Raw genomic sequence first — 18,599 nt, 5'->3', positions numbered from 1 at the left:
ACACATTTTGCACAAGAAAAAAAGCCAAATCGGAAAGGAAAAAAAGAAGGGACAAAACAAAAAGAAAATACTCACAGTCGGAGCATTCGCAAGATATTCGACCATTTGCCCTTAAAATTTGCTGTTTTTTGCCAGTTTTTGAAAACCACCTGGTGAGCAGTGGAAGAAATATGTTCATTAATTTTGTTAAACCAAGCAAGTACGCAAAGTGTAACCGTTGGTACTTGATCTTTTTGATTTGTTTTTTTTTTGTTTTATTGCATTGCTGATTGTTTATTTAAGTAATCGTTTTTATACAGCTAGAAAGTGATATGACTGAACATGAGATGGAAAATTTGTCCCCAATTCCCCCAACTGCTTCAGCAAATTAAGGTCGACTTCCGGGAAACTAAACTAAACACACAAACAAAAAATGCATCCAAAAGAAAAAAAAACGAAACACAACTGCTTGTTGTACACCGCACACATCACTGCTGCAATGTGATAACGTTTATTTCATCGTACTTTTCTTTCCTTACTTTTCTTTGTTTCATACAACGTAAAATGAAGCCAACTGTTGACCGCTTTCACCACAGATAGAGAAAAAAAAGTGTAATATGTATTCTAAAATTCATCAATTTTCTTACTGTTACTACTACTGTATTACAACGCGCTAAAGTTGTCGCCGAAAGGAGCAAAAAAAATAGACGAAACGAAACGTTAACGTCGATCAAACAACACAAGAACAGAGAACAAACAATGCACGCATCAAGTAATGAGCTCTTATAGAGGGCGTGAGGGGGGGTATAAACAATCTCTCTGATGTGAATAAAAAAAAAGTTTGTTGAGGGCGTGTGCGAGCTCGATCTTGAAAACTAAGGCCAAATGATGGGGCGCCAATTGCCGCACTCTACGAAACTTTTGTTTTATTTGTCCGCGCTTATGTTGATTTATCTGCTTTTCAATAATATTTAGCAATTTCCTTCGACGTTCTGCATGATCTGAATTGTTGATGCTCTTTTGTTGTATTGTGAAGTTTTTTTTTAGTTTTATGTTCTAGTCATTTAAATTAATATTAAATTATTATTTGTTGTATGCTTGTGTTTTTTTGTTTATCCTCAATTTTTATTATTTGCTTCAACTTTGTATAAGTCATCATGTTGTTTAACTTGTTTTTAAACGTGTGTGTGTTGTTGTTGTTTTTTGTTGTTGTTGTGAACTTTTGATATCCATTGATTAGCTATTATCTGCTTATTTCTTTTTGTTTTTACTGTAACCTCGGGGCGGTGTGACCGGTCGTCCAGAGTTTATGCCGCCGTATTGAAACTTACGTTTGTCAGCTGGTTTCAGTATCTGGAAGGAACACATCAGCGTGTCGTCCACGGACATCATGGCTCCTGTGTGCGGGTGAAAAAAAAAAACAAGAAACCGGCGCTGTAATCTCTGTAATCGAGCAGATTGGCCAAAAGCCGCCTGACTTACCCGCATTGTCAAACTCGCCGCAGTAGTTGGGCGCCGAGAAGAGTGTCACGAGCTGACGCTTGGCGAAGAATTCGTACCCATCTTCGACCACCTGGTGGGCTCGGCATATCAAATCAAAGTCATGTTTGGTTAAAAATTTGCCAACAATCTGAAAGGGAGAAAGAATTTGTTATTGATCTTTGTCACCGCACCAGAGCGAGGAAATTCTATTGGTTCATCTAGCTGAAGACAGCGGAGCTCAAATCATTAAGGTATGTTTAATAGTAGTACACTAAAAGCCCCAATTGCGCTTTCCCAGATTGTGCCTGCCCTGTTTAGAGAGGTGGGCAAAAAGAGCGAGCGAACCGTGGCTCACAAAAAAAAACGTGGTTCTTTTTTAAACTCCGGTTTTTTGTTTCAATAATTCTTGAAGAAATAAACGCAATTTTAAAATTATGAGCAATTTTTCCAGATTCCTAGATTTTAGTTTGGATGCCATTCAATTACTCGAATGTTTAGTTTTGAGTAGAAATCTTGACATAGAGACCACCAAGACCTATGGTTTTCAAGGGCATCTTCTAGTTTTCAGTTTTTTTTAATGAAATATTGCCGTTAAAAATATTTTTCAAAGTTTAGGTCTCCCCTCCTCTTTAAAATCGGTCCGAAAAATCAGGGGGCAAAGCAATATTTTTTTCAAAAAACTTCTAAATTTTAATGGAAATAGAAGTCTTATCAACAGAAAAATAATTAAAAGGCATTTTGTGAAATTCCGTTGCACAGTAATGCAAAACTGTTTTTTTCGGCTTAAAAACAAGTTCATCAATACTTCGATATTTTAAAAATTAACGATTGCAATACAACTGGGGATGTGTAAAATGCATTTAAAAACTCTTTTTTTTCATCAAAATGTTTATACCATAACTTGATATTTTTTATTATTTTTTTATATTTTTGCGGCTTTGGTCAGAGTTGAGCGACATAATCTTCAATGTGACATTACTTATAAAATCACACGATTCTTGAAAAAAACCCTTTTCATCTAAATTTTGAAAAAGAGCGAAAGAGCCGTTCAAAAGAGCGGCTCTTTTTAAAGAGCGAACGAAAATGAGCGGCTCCTAAAAAAGAGCGGTTTTCCCACCTCTACAAACAACGCTCTAATTGCGAGGCCATATAAGAACTCCAGGAAGTTGTGACTTGATGATCTACCTCAGCGGTTCTCAACCCGGGGTACATGTACCCCTGGGGGTATCACGAGCGGTCTCAGGGGGTACCAGAAGACAAACCGCGTAATGGCGGACATTTGAATAATATCCCAGTCGAAATATTTGAGAGAAGCAAAAACAAACAGATTAGAAACAAAAAATTAACCAACATTTTTTTTGCAGATTATTTAATACACTTCGTTTTTGCTAATCGATTATCATAACATTTGAAAAACAGCTAATTTGCATGATTGATAGATTTATACAAAATGGGGGCTGTCCTTACACAAGTGCTATGAATATTTTAGAAAATCTGTACAGTGAGATGACAAGATCTGATCACAAATCTTTGGCAAAGTTTATGATAAGGTTTTCATAAAAAAAAAACTTTTTTTTTTCAAATTGTCGGCCAAGCTATGATTCTAAAAAAATGACAAAACACATAGAAAATATTAAAAAAAAAAATTAAATGGGAAAAATCCCTTGCATTTTGATAAGAAATTTTATTAATTCAAATAAAGTTTACCGTTTTTTAGTTTTTTGTTCATTTTTTATTAATTTAAATTTTTGTCTCAAATCTGGAAAAGAAAGAAAGAAACTACCATCTCCTCAAACAATTTAAAAGGTTGTTAAAAGATTCTCAAGTTTCATTATTTAACATTATTTTTTCGACTTGACTTAAGATTTGCCAAAAATTAAATCTAGGAAAAAAAAAGTTTTTTTTAAGTCAATGTTACCCAATAAAATACCTCATTTTTTTATTGATGTTATCTTGGAAAATATTGATCTCAATTTCAATTTTACAAAAAAAAAATGAAGTGATTTTTTTCGAAATTTGTCTATTTAAATTTCAAGATTTAGACTTTTCTTCAAAATTATATAACAAAACATTCTTTCAAAATATTATCGTGGTGTTGTTTAAAATGTTAAAATGTTTAATGTTTAAAAAAGTAGTAAAGAATATTTTTTTTAGAGAAGTGTTTTTGAATAACCCTGACTCAATGCGGTTTCAAAAACACTTAAAAAGAAAAAAAAAGAAAATTTGTTAAAAAAAAAATACCAGACTTAGTATAAATTCTATCAATGTCTCCAGAGTTACAGTTAAAGAACATTTAAACAGATTTTTTTCTCCAAAATTAAAGTTTCTTATAGAAGAAAAATCCGATGTTTGGAATTGAAGGGGTACCAGCAGCTTAAGCAAGCCAAGAAAAGGTTGAGAACCGCTGAATTAACCATTGGTATAGCATGAGGTAGCCTCAGCGGACCACGATGGACACTCAGCGCCATGTTGGATTGTTGGATCAAGACTCGACCACTCATCGATTTGCGTGAAAAGTGGGTGGGTCTAGGAGGCCAAATTAAGAAGTTCATTTTCTTAGTGATGTTTATAGCCTTTCCTCATTGAGGTGAGGAAGGGGTCAGTACACCTAGCGGATCTTGCCCTGAAATGACCGCAAAAAAGTCTAATTTTTTTACTTCCAAGTGGACAATCGCCACATATCATCAGTAATCTGATTTGCATTTTTTACCAAACAGTGAGAGAAGTGCACGCTACATGAAAAAAATCATAAAAAGGTTTGAGCTCCGTCGACAAGCCATTTTCCATTACAGAAAATCCCCAAAGTCCCCTCCTGCCCACTTACATCCACTCCAAAGGTGAAGCTGACACCGCGATCGTTCTCGCCGTAACCGTTGGTGTCCTTGTCCGGGTCGGACCACAGCAGGTCGCACAGCAGACCCTGGTCGGGCACGTCCGTCGGTCTCATGATGCGCCGGATCTGCTCCATCGACTGCAGGTCGGGACTCAGGCCGCCGTGGCAGCAGAAGATCTTCTCGTCCACGATCGCCGCCACCGGTAAGCAGTTGAAGCAATCGGTGAACGTCTTCCACATCTTGATGTTGTAGCGCCGCTTGCACTCATCGTAGAACCTGGAACCGAGCAACAATAACAAAAAACAAGGAATCGGAATTAGAATCTCTGGTAATCACTCGCCGCGAAGGCGCACGGTCATGTGATTAGATAGTGGCCTGGCCAGGTACCCGGAGACGATAGTGTGGTAAAAGAGGTTTGTTCAATTAATGTTATCAGCTGGCTGGCTTGGAAGAATCGAACGGCTGTGTTGTGAGTCATTTACGACTCACATCAGCGCCGCTGTGTGCAATCGATGAAAAGAAAACAACAACGGCGACGGCGGCGGCGGGCAGCACATGAAAGTTATACAGTGTCTGATGAAACGAATGCTATTCAGCAATACTTGTAGAATGTACACGTGAGTCTTTTTAAAGACAATATGAATGCTAAATAAGTGCCGCTATGTGCTGTTTGAGGCAGGTAATTTCAGCCCCGTACCACAAATTTTGACTCAGTACGTGAATTCGAGAGTTATAAATTGCATGAATTTTATATAAAAAAAGTCTAATTATTTGCTCTACAGCATTGCCTTGGCGTTCTCGATTGCGAGATTCCTACTCGAAACTAGGTGTCCGAAGGCTTGATTGTTGAGGCAATTTCAAACCTCTTTTTACACCTTAGCTTCCATCCACCCCGGGATTCGAACTGACGACCTTTGGATTGTGAGTCCAACTGTCTACCAGCGACTCCACCGAAGCAGGACCCAGGGAGACGACTCCTACGCGTGGACTGGGCTAACGACCTCACCACGGTCCCTGATTTTTATTTCATCAGTCCTAATTTTTAAAAAAATCCGCTAAATTTGTTTTACGACAGGACTTATTTGAAAGGAGTTCCATGAATCAATCTTTAAATGAATAAAAATGTAGCACCTATTTCAATGCTGAAAAGAAGAAACTTTTCAACCTTGTACCGAAAAATATTACTTTTCGATTCTGTTATTTTTGGTGAAAAAATGTAAGCCGTTTCGTCATTCGAGAATGACGGGAAATGTAAGTAGGGGAAATTCTCGTATGTTTAGCAGGTTAAACACTCGCTCCTAATTCCATCCAATTTGCTGATTTTCACTATTCAAACAACTAATTTTGCAAAACTTTTGATAGAAACTTGATTGCTCACTTCTCATTGAGCTATTTATCACTCAATTTCAGTTGAAAACGCTTTTAATTAGCTTTAATTGAATGTCAAACTTCTGACCTGCCAACATTAGAGGCACGCTGGAATTAGAAGCTGTTCCCCTAGTTGCACAACGGAATGGCAAAAAATTGTTATTCAGTAAAGTAAAGGGAAAATGACAGTTCGGTTAAATGACAGTTTAAAAAAATATCTTGTGAACGGAACGGTAAATTGTTTCGTCCAGTGTTGTAATTCGAGCGAGAAGAAAGAAAGCATTTCTCACTCGCGAACGAGGGAGAGAACTTGTAGTACTTTTCTCTGCTCGCTCGCGCTCGCATTTTCGTTTGCGTTCTCGCTCTCGCCCCGAGCGCTTCGTGCAAGCCGTTCGTCCCAAGGTAGCGATTTGTTTATCAGGCTAATGAATGCGAACCAGGCGATGGTATAGAGGTGTAACTTCAATCGCTGTGTGGTTTTTGTTCGTTTCTAACACGTTCAACTTCTCGCGAACGGGCAATTCTGGCTCGCGAGAAAGCCCGTTCGCGAGCGAAGGAGGGCACGGGCAATCGGTGAGTTTCTCTCGGCAGCTCGAGACTCGTGACGAGTAGGGACCTACACAGGGAAATGAAATGTTCTGGGAGAAATTTCAAACACCCAAAGTCATTCAAATATAAGGTTAAAAAACTTCTAGTTTTTCTTTGGTGCTGGCACTTTTCTTGTACCGAACAAGCACAAATATAACAAAAACTACAAGATTATTATCAACAACAGTTTTACAATACTTGTAATTGTTTTAAGTCTCGTTTTTTGCCAACATTATTTTAAATTGATTCCAACCTTCTTCTTGCATGATCTTGTTGCTCGATTGGAACCCCGATTTGACAGTTCGATTGGAACCCTGAGAGTGACATTTCGCCTCTCCATATAGGCTCTCTAGTGACGAGAACTCGAGAGAGAGGAATTTTTCTCGCGAGAGCGCGAAAATACCAACACTGGTTTCGTCGTACATGACCCAGAACTAATTCAGAAACCACTCCAGTAACTTAACTATTTCGGCTTTTGACTCTAAGGGCCAATACGCACATCCCAAGAAAAGGGGTCAAGAAATGGGTTTACGAACAGCAGAACGAAGGAGAGGGAACGATTTCTTGGGGCTTTTCTTCACCCTCTCTGGCTTGCTTTCGCTGCCGCTGCTGCCAATTTGATTTTTTTCATGACGGTTCCTACCGAAGTGCGTATACCGCTTAAAGCAGAAGATTCATAGATTTAATCCCGGTTGGTCTATCCAGGGTTTTAAGCGAAGATGGCGTTCGAATGGCGAACATCTGAAATGTCAAAATCGCGCAGTAGCACCAACATTAGAAAATACATGTGGCTGTCATGCCATGGCACACTTTTTTCGGAATATTGGTACCACTGCGTGATTTTGACATTTCGGACGTTCACCATTCAAACGCCATCTTCGCTTAAAAACCTGGATTGAAATTTGGATTCAGAAATTGTACGTTTCTATACTATACTTTCCTATAATTTTGCTGCCGGCCGCTGGTATTTAATTAAAAAGAAACAAACACATAATTAACCGAACCAAATTCGAAAAAGACGCTTCTTTTGATGAATATGGTTTGAGCGATTGTCAAGTGAATTTCATTAGCAAAAAATGAGCAAGTAAGATTCTTCTCACAAATGCATCAAAAAAGTTTCTTGCTGCACATCTTTCTTTGTGATTTGGGAGATTCAATATTGCGTGACTCATATTTCAAGAGATTCACAAAGTATCCCGCTGCAGGTTGAGATTTACTGTTTACATCGCTCAATATTTTGTAAAAATCGATCGGCAGCTATTTTTGCCATAAGCCAGCGCTGCACGAAATGAGGTAAGACGCAAAAAAAAAACAACATAGCCGGATTTAACTGCCCCGCACACATAACGGGGCTCGGCTCCTCTACTCTACTTTGCTCGCTCAAGTAAGAGAGCGTGTGGAAAGTCGGAAAATCGATGAACAGCACACAGCACAAACAAATTGCACTGGAAGAAGAGGAACGACGCCGGCACCGGCTTCTGGCTGGCTGTTGACTACTGTTTTTTTTAAGAGAACGATATAGAAAATCAAACGTACAAAAACCTGCGCCACATAGAAATAGTACTATTAATACTGAATACTTTTCTCCACCATCATCTGAAGGTCAAGTGAGTCGTGCGACAACGACGACGGCAATGAAAAAAAACACACTTTCCTCGGAATCACAAATCCAAACCAACTAATTTCAGGGGTAAATAAATATAAAATTAATATAAATCGATGGGTGGCGATGCGAAGAACCACTTACCCATATATTCTGTTGATGCTGGCGCACTCGTGGTTTCCTCTGAGCAGGAAAAAGTTCTCCGGGTATTTGATCTTGTAGGCAAGCAGCAAGCAGATGGTCTCCAGCGATTGCTTTCCTCTGTCGACGTAATCGCCCAGAAAGAGGTAGTTCGACTCTGGGGGAAAGCCGCCGTACTCGAACAGACGCAGCAAATCATAATACTGTCCGTGGATGTCACCTGCGAAAGGGAAAAAAGAAAGGAAAACGATTATAGCGCTTGTAATCACAAACGATGCCATTACCTAACAGCAGTTACTTAAAGCTCATGAATAAAAATCCGTTTCACTAAATCAAATAGGATCAACACGAATCACTTTACGACCTTGGAAAAATTTTAAGAGCTGAACTTCCTAAACTGATTGCATGTTGGGAACAGATATGCAACATTACCCTAGTAATAGAATAAGGTTTAATTTTTTTTCTTGTCAACTCGCTTGCGACTTTTTGCCTGAGGAAAGGCTATAAAATCACTCGAAAAATGAACTTCCTAATTCGACCTCGTAGATCTACCTTCACGTATACCTATCGACTCAGAATCAAATTCTGAGCAAATGTCTGTGCGTGTGTATGTCTGTAAGTCCGTGCACCGAAAAAAATGCACTCAATTATCTCCGGACTGACTGAACCGACTTTAACCGTTCTGGTCTCATTCGATCCGTCTTAGGGTCCCACAAGACCCTAGTTAATATTATGAACTTTTGTTAAGTATTTCAAAAGTCATGCTAAAAAACTATTCAGGCTAAAGTTCGAAAGATTGTAAAAAGGGTGGTTTTTGTAAGAAACCTCGTCTGGTCATACATTTTTAGAAAGGTATTTGAAAGACCTTTCTAATCAGCCCAAAACATTGAAGATCTGATGACCCTATCGAAAGTTATGAGCACTTAAGTGTCATTTGTAAACATTTTAGAGGCCGGATCTCAAATATTTCGATGAAAATGTTGGCCGGGTCCATAATGCTTTAAACAAAAATGTGAGCGGATCTCAGAGGAACCAAATAGTTAGTTGTTGCGTTCTAGTGTGGTTCGTTTTTCTGGTGTGCGTTTTTAGAGCGCTTTTTTTACGCTTTTACCCAGACGTTTCACCCGAAAGGGCCATAGTTTATTCCGTAGTTGTGACCAGACCGAAGCTTCGTCGGTTTTTGCCTGGAAGTGGTGCGTCCGATTCTACGTCAAGTTTTTTTCGGGACCAATTTTTGATTCAAGAATGTGGCCAAAAATGAAAAAAAAGTGGCAGAGAGAGGTCACTGCAACGGAGTGTTTCTGTGGAGTACGGCATCTCTCGGAAGGAAGGTACAGCAGGAAGGTGCTGTGTCCTATCCCTCGCCTAGACCAGACCAAAATCCATGATAAAGCTGTCAGACCAAGACCAAAGAGCAAAAAGTAAACAATCTTGGTCTTCAACGTAGGTGCACACAAATCAAGAAAAGAAAATTTGAAAAAGAATTTTATTTTTTCAATTCAATGACTGGTTTTGGACTGCAAAATTGAATGTACGTCAGAAAATGATTAAACCGTGCGGCGGCCTGTACACCGACAACTAAATAAGCAGTTAAAAGCCTTATTCTTCCACTTTAATTTTTGATCGCGTTTTCGGTTTACACCTGAACAATCTTGAAATTATTTATACGGATTTGTGATTCCTCTCTTTCCACCATACCCTTGAGGTACAGATCATTTTGAATGTAGTGGTGGCAGTGGTGGCGATTGGTGGATTCTGCTGTTGTTTTTTGACAGATAAGAATAAATGAAGGGTAATATTGTGTAAGGGCAAAATTGGCTTAAACAGACTTTGATAGAAATTTGCAGACTTTTTTTTCTGAGGTTGACTTAGTTTTGAGGAACTGTACTTAGTTCACCAGAACAGCCAAGGAAGCTCCCGAGCCGGTGGAGCCACGAAAGAGGAAGCTGGGGAGGTGCTCTACAGTTCGGCTGAGCAGATTCAAAACCTGCAAGACCCGCTTGGACCAAGTAACCCTCGTCAGTTACATGATCTCCAAGTATGGAGTGTAATGAGTTTTTTTATTTTATTTTATATTTTGATTGTAAACTGATCCTCGGTCCTAACCTGGTCGTAGCACATAAAAGGACCTAATAAAAAAAAGTTAAAAAAAAATAGTTCACCAGAAAATTAAATACGATCTGAATTGGTGGCACGAGGTTACTGTGAGTGTATGAATAGAGGGTAAGTTTGGTATGCGTCCAGCGCGCAAAATCTCGATATCTTCAACTATCAGAAGATATGCTAAAAAACGATTTTGGTTAAAGTCGGTGTCAAAAGTTGTCAGTTATTAGTCTTTGCATTGTTTTTTTTTATATACCTTGCTGATGTTGGATAACGTAATGATTCGAAATCCGGACACTTAGTACCATATTATTTTTGTTATAGCTGACAAAATATCATGTAATAAGTTGAAAATGAAGAAATATCATCAGGATGTAGTATTAAAAGTCAGTTTTAAGAGAATGCATGCAAAATTTGTCTTTTCTAACAATTTTTCATCAGAATTTGAAAATTAAAATGACTTGTTGTGCTTCGAATCCCGGACACTAATAAAAGCTGATTCGAAATCCGGACACTTTTGCTTCGAATTCCGGACACTCATTTTTGCTAATGAATCGCATAAATTTGGACTGAAATGTTAGTCAATGACATTCTTTAGGTCTCAAATAAGCTGTTAACATCAAACCAATCGATATTTTATAAAAAAAATTGCTTGAATTTAAGTAAATCAAAACCATACAGTTTTGCTTTGCCTTCCCTGTGCTTTGTAAGCCTATGAAATATTTCACGTGAAATGTTTCGCATTTTTGGTAAACTTATAATTTAATTTTATTTGACTGTTTTGACATTAACTACAGCGTTCAAACAAACTTTAAATGAAAGTTGATGTTAGAATTCATCAAATAACCCATTTTTGACATTTATAATGCTAACTTATATCCAAATAATTGATAAAACAAGATGAGGTGTCCGGGTTTCGAAGCGTCCGGAAATTCGAATCATGACGTTATCAGATATATTAAAGAAATTGATGTCCGAATCTGTCATGCTTCTCGTGATAGGTAATCAGGAGACATTTCCAATGAACCCTGAATAAGGATGATCTTTCAACTGAGTTGAATTGGTAAAACACTGAATGAGCAGATGTTGCTATTTTAGTTAAAATTACTAAATAAATGTTAGGAAGGCATCAACCACCTAAAAGTGGATAAAGTAACTTTTTTTTGCTTAAAATATATATTTAAAAAAATCTTTTTTGTGGTCTAGAAACACTTTATTAACTTATTCTTTAACTTTAAATCGCTATTTAATGCACCATAAGTGGTGGATGCCTTTATCATATGTGTCTAGTCATATACTGTACTTGTTCGGTAACTGGGTTGAGAACGTAGCACAGTTACTGAATGCTGCTCGCTAAAGGAGCTATTAAACTATGGCAAACAAACAAACAAACTCGCACTTTTTCGCTTTTGACAGTTTGCCAAACTCGCAAACAAGACAAAATGTATGCAAGCTGACGTTCCGGCAAACAAATGTTGTCGAACAAACAACGCTGACAAACTGTCAAATTGTGCAAGTTTGTTTGTTTGCCGTAGTTAAATACCACCTTAACTGGGCTGAACAACAAATGTCAAGGGGCCCACCAATGTATTATATCTTCTTAATAAGCTAATTTTCATGTTTCCTTTAAATGTGTTTTGGTCTCATTCGTTCCGTATTGAGTTCCCATAAGTCTCTTTTCAAAATCAGCAAATCAGTACTTCAAAAGTTATGCAAAAAAGCGATTTTGACTAAATTTCGGAAAATTATAAAAGGGTAGTTTTTGTAAAGAAATCCGTCTCATAATACATTTCCAACGAGCCGAAGAGATTGAAGTACTGAAACTCGTATCAAGTGTGGTCACTTAAGTGTTTCGACAGTTTACACTTTGATTAAAACTACACTGGACGAGAAACAATCCTTCTTAGTACGTATTTTAACAGCTATTATTTAGTCATGGGCTAACAAAAATAAATTTTAGATTCCTTGAAGAAGACCCCATAGAGGGTTGAAACGTTGGATACGAGAAAATAAGCGTTGTTTCGAATTTTCCCGCCAAGACCGAAAAGCCGAAAACCTAACCTATAATTAAGTGTTTCCAACATTACGACGGAAATTGCGATAACTCGAGATGATTTAAAGTAAAAAAAAACTTACTCGGCTGTGGATCCGTTGACGAAACTGCAAGATTTAAGAGGGCCACATTATAAGGCCTTTCAATCCACATCAATGTTGAACGAATTGGGCTAAAATCGTTTTTTTTCCTCAACATGTGATTCAATTGGCTCCAGTTACGTAGTAGCTAGCCCAGGGGTAAAACTCAACCGAATGGGCAATTTCGCCGGGTGATTCATTTAAATGGGAAAATGATATCATTTACAGGTCGGTGATCATTTTCCGATAAACCACCTCCGCACACCAGCAGCAGCAGCAGCGCGACACAGATTCGACGCAGATTTGCACCTGGGATTTACAAACCCACCCACCCACAAACACACGACGACACTCAACTCAACGTGTGCGGACGACGGGGTCGTCATTGGTTTGGTCGCGTCTCATGTTGGTCTCGCGCGAGTAACAAGTTGTTGTTTTGTCAAGCGACGGCGTGATCAAATTTTGTTACAGTTTGCACCACTGGTTCGCGTCCTGCTAATCAGTTTAGGCCATATATTGCTGCCGATGGGGACTTGCAAATATTTGGTTGTTGTTTCGCTACGGAGGCGAATAAAAAAATTGAAGGATTACCTAGTTTGCCAATTAGGCGTGATGCAGATTTGGTGGCAGAGGTTTTGTTTGAAGCAAAACAAATACTTCAATTTGGACAGTTATCTAATCTGGGATCGTCAAGTTGAACTTCTTCCGGCAATGTTATCACCTCTTTGTTATCGAGGCTTTTAAGGTGTCTGACACTATTTTTCAATTACAGACTGCCATGATTTTCAGGTTCAAGATATTTCAACCTACCCTAGTTGATGTCTTATCACACAAAAGGCTTAACACATCAAATAAAGAAGGAATTTTTGATTGATGATGTTACGATTACTCTTTTCGATAAGTTTTTGGATTGTGTTTTGCAAAATGTTGGCTTCTCTAAACTCAAAGATCAACAAAGAAGGCATTCTTCTTTGTTGAAGAGGTAATATTTGTAGATTTTGCACGGTTTGTTCTAGAGGTCGTATCGAGGTGCTTGATCAATTCCAACTCTCCTAGATGCATTCGAAAGTTCTTTTGAAGCACATTAAAATGTGCTGTATACATCTAAGATTGGTTTTACTTTTTCTCATAGCTTTTGCAAATTAATGATAAAAACTGTTTTTTTAACCCTAATATCTTTTTGCAACAGCCTCCAACACCCATACACCTATGGGTCAAAAGATAGGTAATTAAATGGACCATACGGCTACGGAATGAACTTTTTGACCAATCGTAGTTTTTCTCATAGATTTAAGATTTTTCTATAACAAACTTTTTACAACGTTAACTTTTGTCTGTAGCCCGAGAAGACGGCACTTTTTGGGCAATTTTTTAATATATTCGGAATCCTCGGGAAATTCCACGTAAGTTTTTTTTTGAACCTCAAACTTCAATGACCGTTTTACCCTACTTCCCTTTGTCCTAGAGGGCTCATATTTTGCATGAGTTTACTGCCCATGATCGCATAAATGTCCCATATGCATTTTCATCGTTTTTGAGTTAATGATGCAATTTGGTTCAAAATCGTGTGCTCTTTCAGAAAAGCATATAACATCCAGTACTTTGTTCTAGAAATCAGGAGGAAATCCAGTTTTTTCACGAAAAATTAACACGTAGCCTTATGTGTGGGACAAACTTCAAATGCGTTTTTCTCAGCTTGCTGTTTTTGCATATGGGACATTTATGCGAACATGGGCAGTTTATCTCATGTATAGACAAACAAACGCTGAAAGTTTCGTCCAAATCGGAGCACCTCGATACGACCTGTTACAGGAATCTGTCGGTGCAAGTAGGCGTCCTGATTGAGGACCCAATCGTAGTAGACGTAATTGATGACGGAAAATAAAACTATTATTCTTGTTCAAACCACTGAGCTGAGTTGTTTACTTTTTACGGGTTCTACCACAATCCAAAAGGTTATGAGCCCAGATTCAAGAATTGAAAAAAGATGAATCCGCAAGTCAACGGTCAAGTTCAAGACAACCCTCAAGCCCCGCAGCAAGTTCCCCATCACTCAAACATAGTCAGTAGGGTGGAATCTAGTTATATGGGAAAATTGAAAATGTTTAAAATTCAATCAGCAACACATTTTTTGGGTCCCTTTTAGGGTCCCAAACAACCCCCCAAAATTTGGTAGCGATAGGTTAAGAAGGCTACCAAATCTTGCTGAGCAAAAATCCGTACACTTTGCCGATATGACACCATGGGGTAAAAAAACTGTCAATGTATTATTTAGATAAATTAAATTTAATATATTTGAGAATTAAAAATATAAAACTGTGTCGTTTTTACAGCAAAATGCTATCAGAGTGCTTATGACTTGCACGTTTAAAAGTATTCATAAAATAAACCGTAATTTGAATCAAATCATTATGTTCTTCATTTTTTTTTGTTAAACGTTTAAAAGTTTACGAAATGTCAAGTTTGTTTATCGTTCTTAGTGTTTTCAAGAACAATTTTCCAGAGTTTTTTTTATTGAAAAGGTCTTAAAACATGTAAAACATAACATTTTATAGGACCTTTAAAAAAAACTCTAGATTTGTTAATTCAAATGTTCAAATGTTTTCACAAGTTTTAGAAAGCCTTTGGAAATGGATAAATATATTTAGTAAGGAATTTCCAAAAGAACAATTCCAGAGTTTTTTTTAAAGGTCCTATCAACATATGAAAGACAATAGTTCAAAAACTCTAGAATTATTGATAATCAAGTTTGAATTGAGGAAACCCTAGAAAACTATATTTAGTAAGGAATTTCTAAAAGAACAATTCCAGAGTTTTTTTTAAAGGTCCTATCAACATATGAAAGACAATAGTTCAAAAACTCTAGAATTATTGATAATCAAGTTTGAATTGAGGAAACCCTAGAAAACTCTCCCTTTTTAAATCAAACTCACAGAAAAATAAAAATTTCTAGTTAACAAAAGCTTCGACCAAATCAAAAAAGCAATTCAATGATTAAAAAGTTGTTAAATTCCGTACAAATCCGTATTATGCGTAAAATTCCCTACACAAATTCCGGCCTGTTAATAATCCGCGAAGAGGTTCGAAAATCCGTATGGTAAGGAAAAAATCCGTACAGTTGGTAGCCTTAGGTTAAGCCCACGATTGGCGCAAAGCGAATGAAATTTTTATGGAAATTACTATGGGGAAACTAGTATTTTCACAATTTTGAATTTATAAAATTCATGTTCTATTATTTTATGAAACCAGCACCTTAGCAGTGTATCCCTGGCTGTCCTAAACAATTCTCCTGAAGACAGTAACTACCCCGATTATTTTAAAAGTGATCAAAACAAATAATAGTGAGACAAAAGGGCCATTGAATATAAACCCCATGATCAAAGTCTTGGTAGAAACGTGTTGTTTAGGCGATAGAATACATGATCTGTATTGCAGGACACTTTGGAGGATCGAGAATATATTGAAAGAGTTGAAATTTTGCCAGATGGTCGTGGAGACATTACTGAAATAAAATTGTCTTGATTTATTGAGACGGATTGAACTTAAGCCATGAGACAAACTGACTCTGTGTTGTTTTACAAATTACAGTAATAATATTCATCATCACTTTTAAACAATTGATCAGAAAAAAAAAAAATTCTTTTAACATGAAGTTCATACTGAAATTAACACAATTATTTTATTATTGAAGATAGTTGCAAGAAAAGTTGACAACTTAATACAAATAAAATCTTTTATAGGAAATCTTCTCTCTTAGTTTTGTTACTCGGTAAGTCCCTTTAATCAATTGTTATTATTAGATTGATGCTCTATAACGTGTTATATTTATTAATTAAAATTACACTCTATGGCCATGGAACCGCTTCGGTCGTCGCGGCCCTCATCGTCGCCGGATGATTTGCGAGGAGTGAAAATAAAAACACACAAACACCAGCATGAGAAGAGCAGAGGAAAAAAAAATCTTTGCGATTACGCACACGTATTTTCATTCGCCGCGCCGCCGTGTGCTCTCCACACTGTTCAGTCATCATCGCCAGCGCCGTCATCAGTCATCATCAACAGTCATGACTCAATTTTGACCCGCGACTGTACGACTACTAAGACCGATGACTTTTCTTTTTTCTTCCTCTGCTCACTCAAAAATTTTAATCTTTTTTTGGAAAAAGTAAAGACTTACCGCAAATTTTCAACGGCGCCTCCAACTCCAGGAGAATCGGCTGTGACAGGAAAATTTCCCGAGACTTCAGGCACAGGCCACGGATTTCATTTTCTGACAATTGAACATTTTTTCCTGGCCGCGCACCGCGAACTGGAAATTAAAAGAGGAGAACGAGAAAGGAAGAAATTTAGCGATTTTTCCGATCAAAGCCCACTTAGATCAAAAGAGGTTTTCTGATCGTAATTTTTCCCTCTAAATTTTCTGAAGGTGGTGGCATCATTGAATTCCGTCGACCTCCCGCGCGCGACACATTTGCACCATCTTTTTTTTTTGTGCGGTCGGGCGTTGTCCAACCCTCGAAAATCCCCCCGCAGAAACTCGGAACAACGAAGTATAAGCGCTACGCAGCAGGCGGACGGAATTGCCCCAGCACGGCGATCGCCGGATCGGCTCCTTTACCTTCCAAAAGCATAGCAATCAGATGATCGATGTTTAATGCGTCTGGGTCCGACATTTTGTAGGAATTCACTTCTTTTTTCTTCACTCTCTCGCACTAGCGCTGCTGCTGCTGGCTGAGGCCGTTCCACCGCACACACTCAAAAACACGAACGCACACACAAACACACACACACTGGCTCTTCTTCCGTTATTTGCTCTTTGCCTTCACCTTCTCCCTCTTCTTCTTCTTCGTCTTGTTGGTTATCGCAGCAGGCACCGTTTTTTCTTCGACTTTTTCGACTGATTTCGACCGGGAATCGACAATTCCGTGCTTGTGACACGACGACGGCGGCACACGGGTTGCGATTGTTGTGCGCTGGAACACGGGGCTGCGGTCGAGTGAGCCGTGCGAAAATCCAGGAGGAATTTTCACGCAAGAGGAGAGAAAAAAAAGTCACCCGAACCACCACCACACAGCACAGCAACGCGGACTTCTGGTGAGCGAGTGTGAGAAGCGAAAAACGTCGCCGTCGTCGCCGCGGCGCTGTACGCGCCAGGGATGCCAGTTTGTGGAGGTCTAAATGTGACTATTGAAATGTCTGCAGAGGAAACTATTTTCAAAATGAAATCGAGAGGTAAACAGTGCAACATTGGAGTTCTTTGAAGTTAACCAAAGTTAACGTCATTTGACAGCTCGACCTCGAGCTCGACTGAAATGTTTGCATGGTCTTCGTCGATTTTCGACGATTTTTTCCCGAACATAATCGACGACCGCATCGAACTGTTCCAATGGAGCACTCGCAGTCGAGCAGTTTTTGACAGTTCGCTCCATAAGAAATACATTGTAGAAAAAAAGCAAAAATTGCTCGAATGGAAGTGCTTCATGCATGTAAATAGTGTACTCCTTTCTGACCTAGAAATCGAGTCTGCGTAAATCCTAATCCTACTACGCGTTTTGTTTTTGTTGATCTTTTTTCGAATCGCTGGGCATTGTTGGCAGGTATGTTTTAAATTGCACTAAAATGCAGGAAATTGCTGGCAACATTGTCTACAGCGCACATTCTGAAATGCCGAGCGACATATCGAGAAATTAAAAAGAGAGATGTTAGGAGTTAAACTTTCGCATCTGTCATAGTAAACTTCACAAAAGCTTGACAGAAAGTTTAACACCATGTTGCACTTCTAATTTCTAAATAACTTAAAGAGAAATGGGCAATAGCTAGGGCAATCGAGAAATTGAAAGTGCAACATGGAGTTAAACTTTCTGTCAAGCTTCTGTGAAGTTTACCATGACAGTTGCGAAAGTTTAACTCCATGTTATCGGCTCACATCTCTTTTTTAAATTTCTCGATAGTTTATTTCTAAAGTTTTTTTTAAAGGTCCTATGAGCTACCGAGAAATTCAAGCAAAACATTGTAAAACGTCCAATCTCATTTTTCAAAACATTGAGAAAAACGAAGATGAAATCTGCGGATAGTTTTTCAATTCCTATTTCGAACTTATTTGCCTAATTGAGGGTATTATTCAATTAAAATACGTGAAACTAGTATCGTTATGCTTCCTCGTATTCAATTTTATGAAAACATTTCATTATTGCTGTAAAATTGATGATAAAATTACATTGGCCTTTTAAAAAAGTTAACAACATGCGGGACCGGTTAAGCCCTTTGCGTTTTAGCGCCTTTGTAAACATTGGCGTGTTTCATTTTCCATCTGGCCCTATGTCAAACGGCCAAACACGACGTCAGGATTTGTTTTTGTTGTTCTTTTA

At 38.2% G+C, this 18,599-nt stretch overlaps 1 protein-coding gene across 1 annotated transcript; it reads right to left on the bottom strand.

Moving 5' to 3' along the window:
* Positions 1–448: 448 nt before the first annotated feature.
* LOC6039972 (serine/threonine-protein phosphatase alpha-2 isoform) lies at positions 449–17,354 on the bottom strand. The gene is made up of 6 exons (XM_001849410.2): positions 16,850–17,354; positions 16,409–16,540; positions 7,999–8,215; positions 4,286–4,571; positions 1,462–1,609; positions 449–1,376 (listed from the first exon to the last, which is right to left on the bottom strand). Exons 1-6 carry the CDS (start codon positions 16,902–16,904, stop codon positions 1,231–1,233), a joined length of 984 nt encoding a protein of 327 aa, XP_001849462.1. The 5' UTR covers positions 16,905–17,354; the 3' UTR covers positions 449–1,230.
* Positions 17,355–18,599: the final 1,245 nt, after the last annotated feature.

This window comes from Culex quinquefasciatus, chromosome 2 (genome assembly GCF_015732765.1).
Source record: "Culex quinquefasciatus strain JHB chromosome 2, VPISU_Cqui_1.0_pri_paternal, whole genome shotgun sequence".
In the NCBI taxonomy this organism is placed as follows: Eukaryota; Metazoa; Arthropoda; class Insecta; order Diptera; family Culicidae; genus Culex; species Culex quinquefasciatus.
Note: the sequence above shows the minus strand (reverse complement) of the source record. Positions and strands in the feature narration are given on the sequence as shown.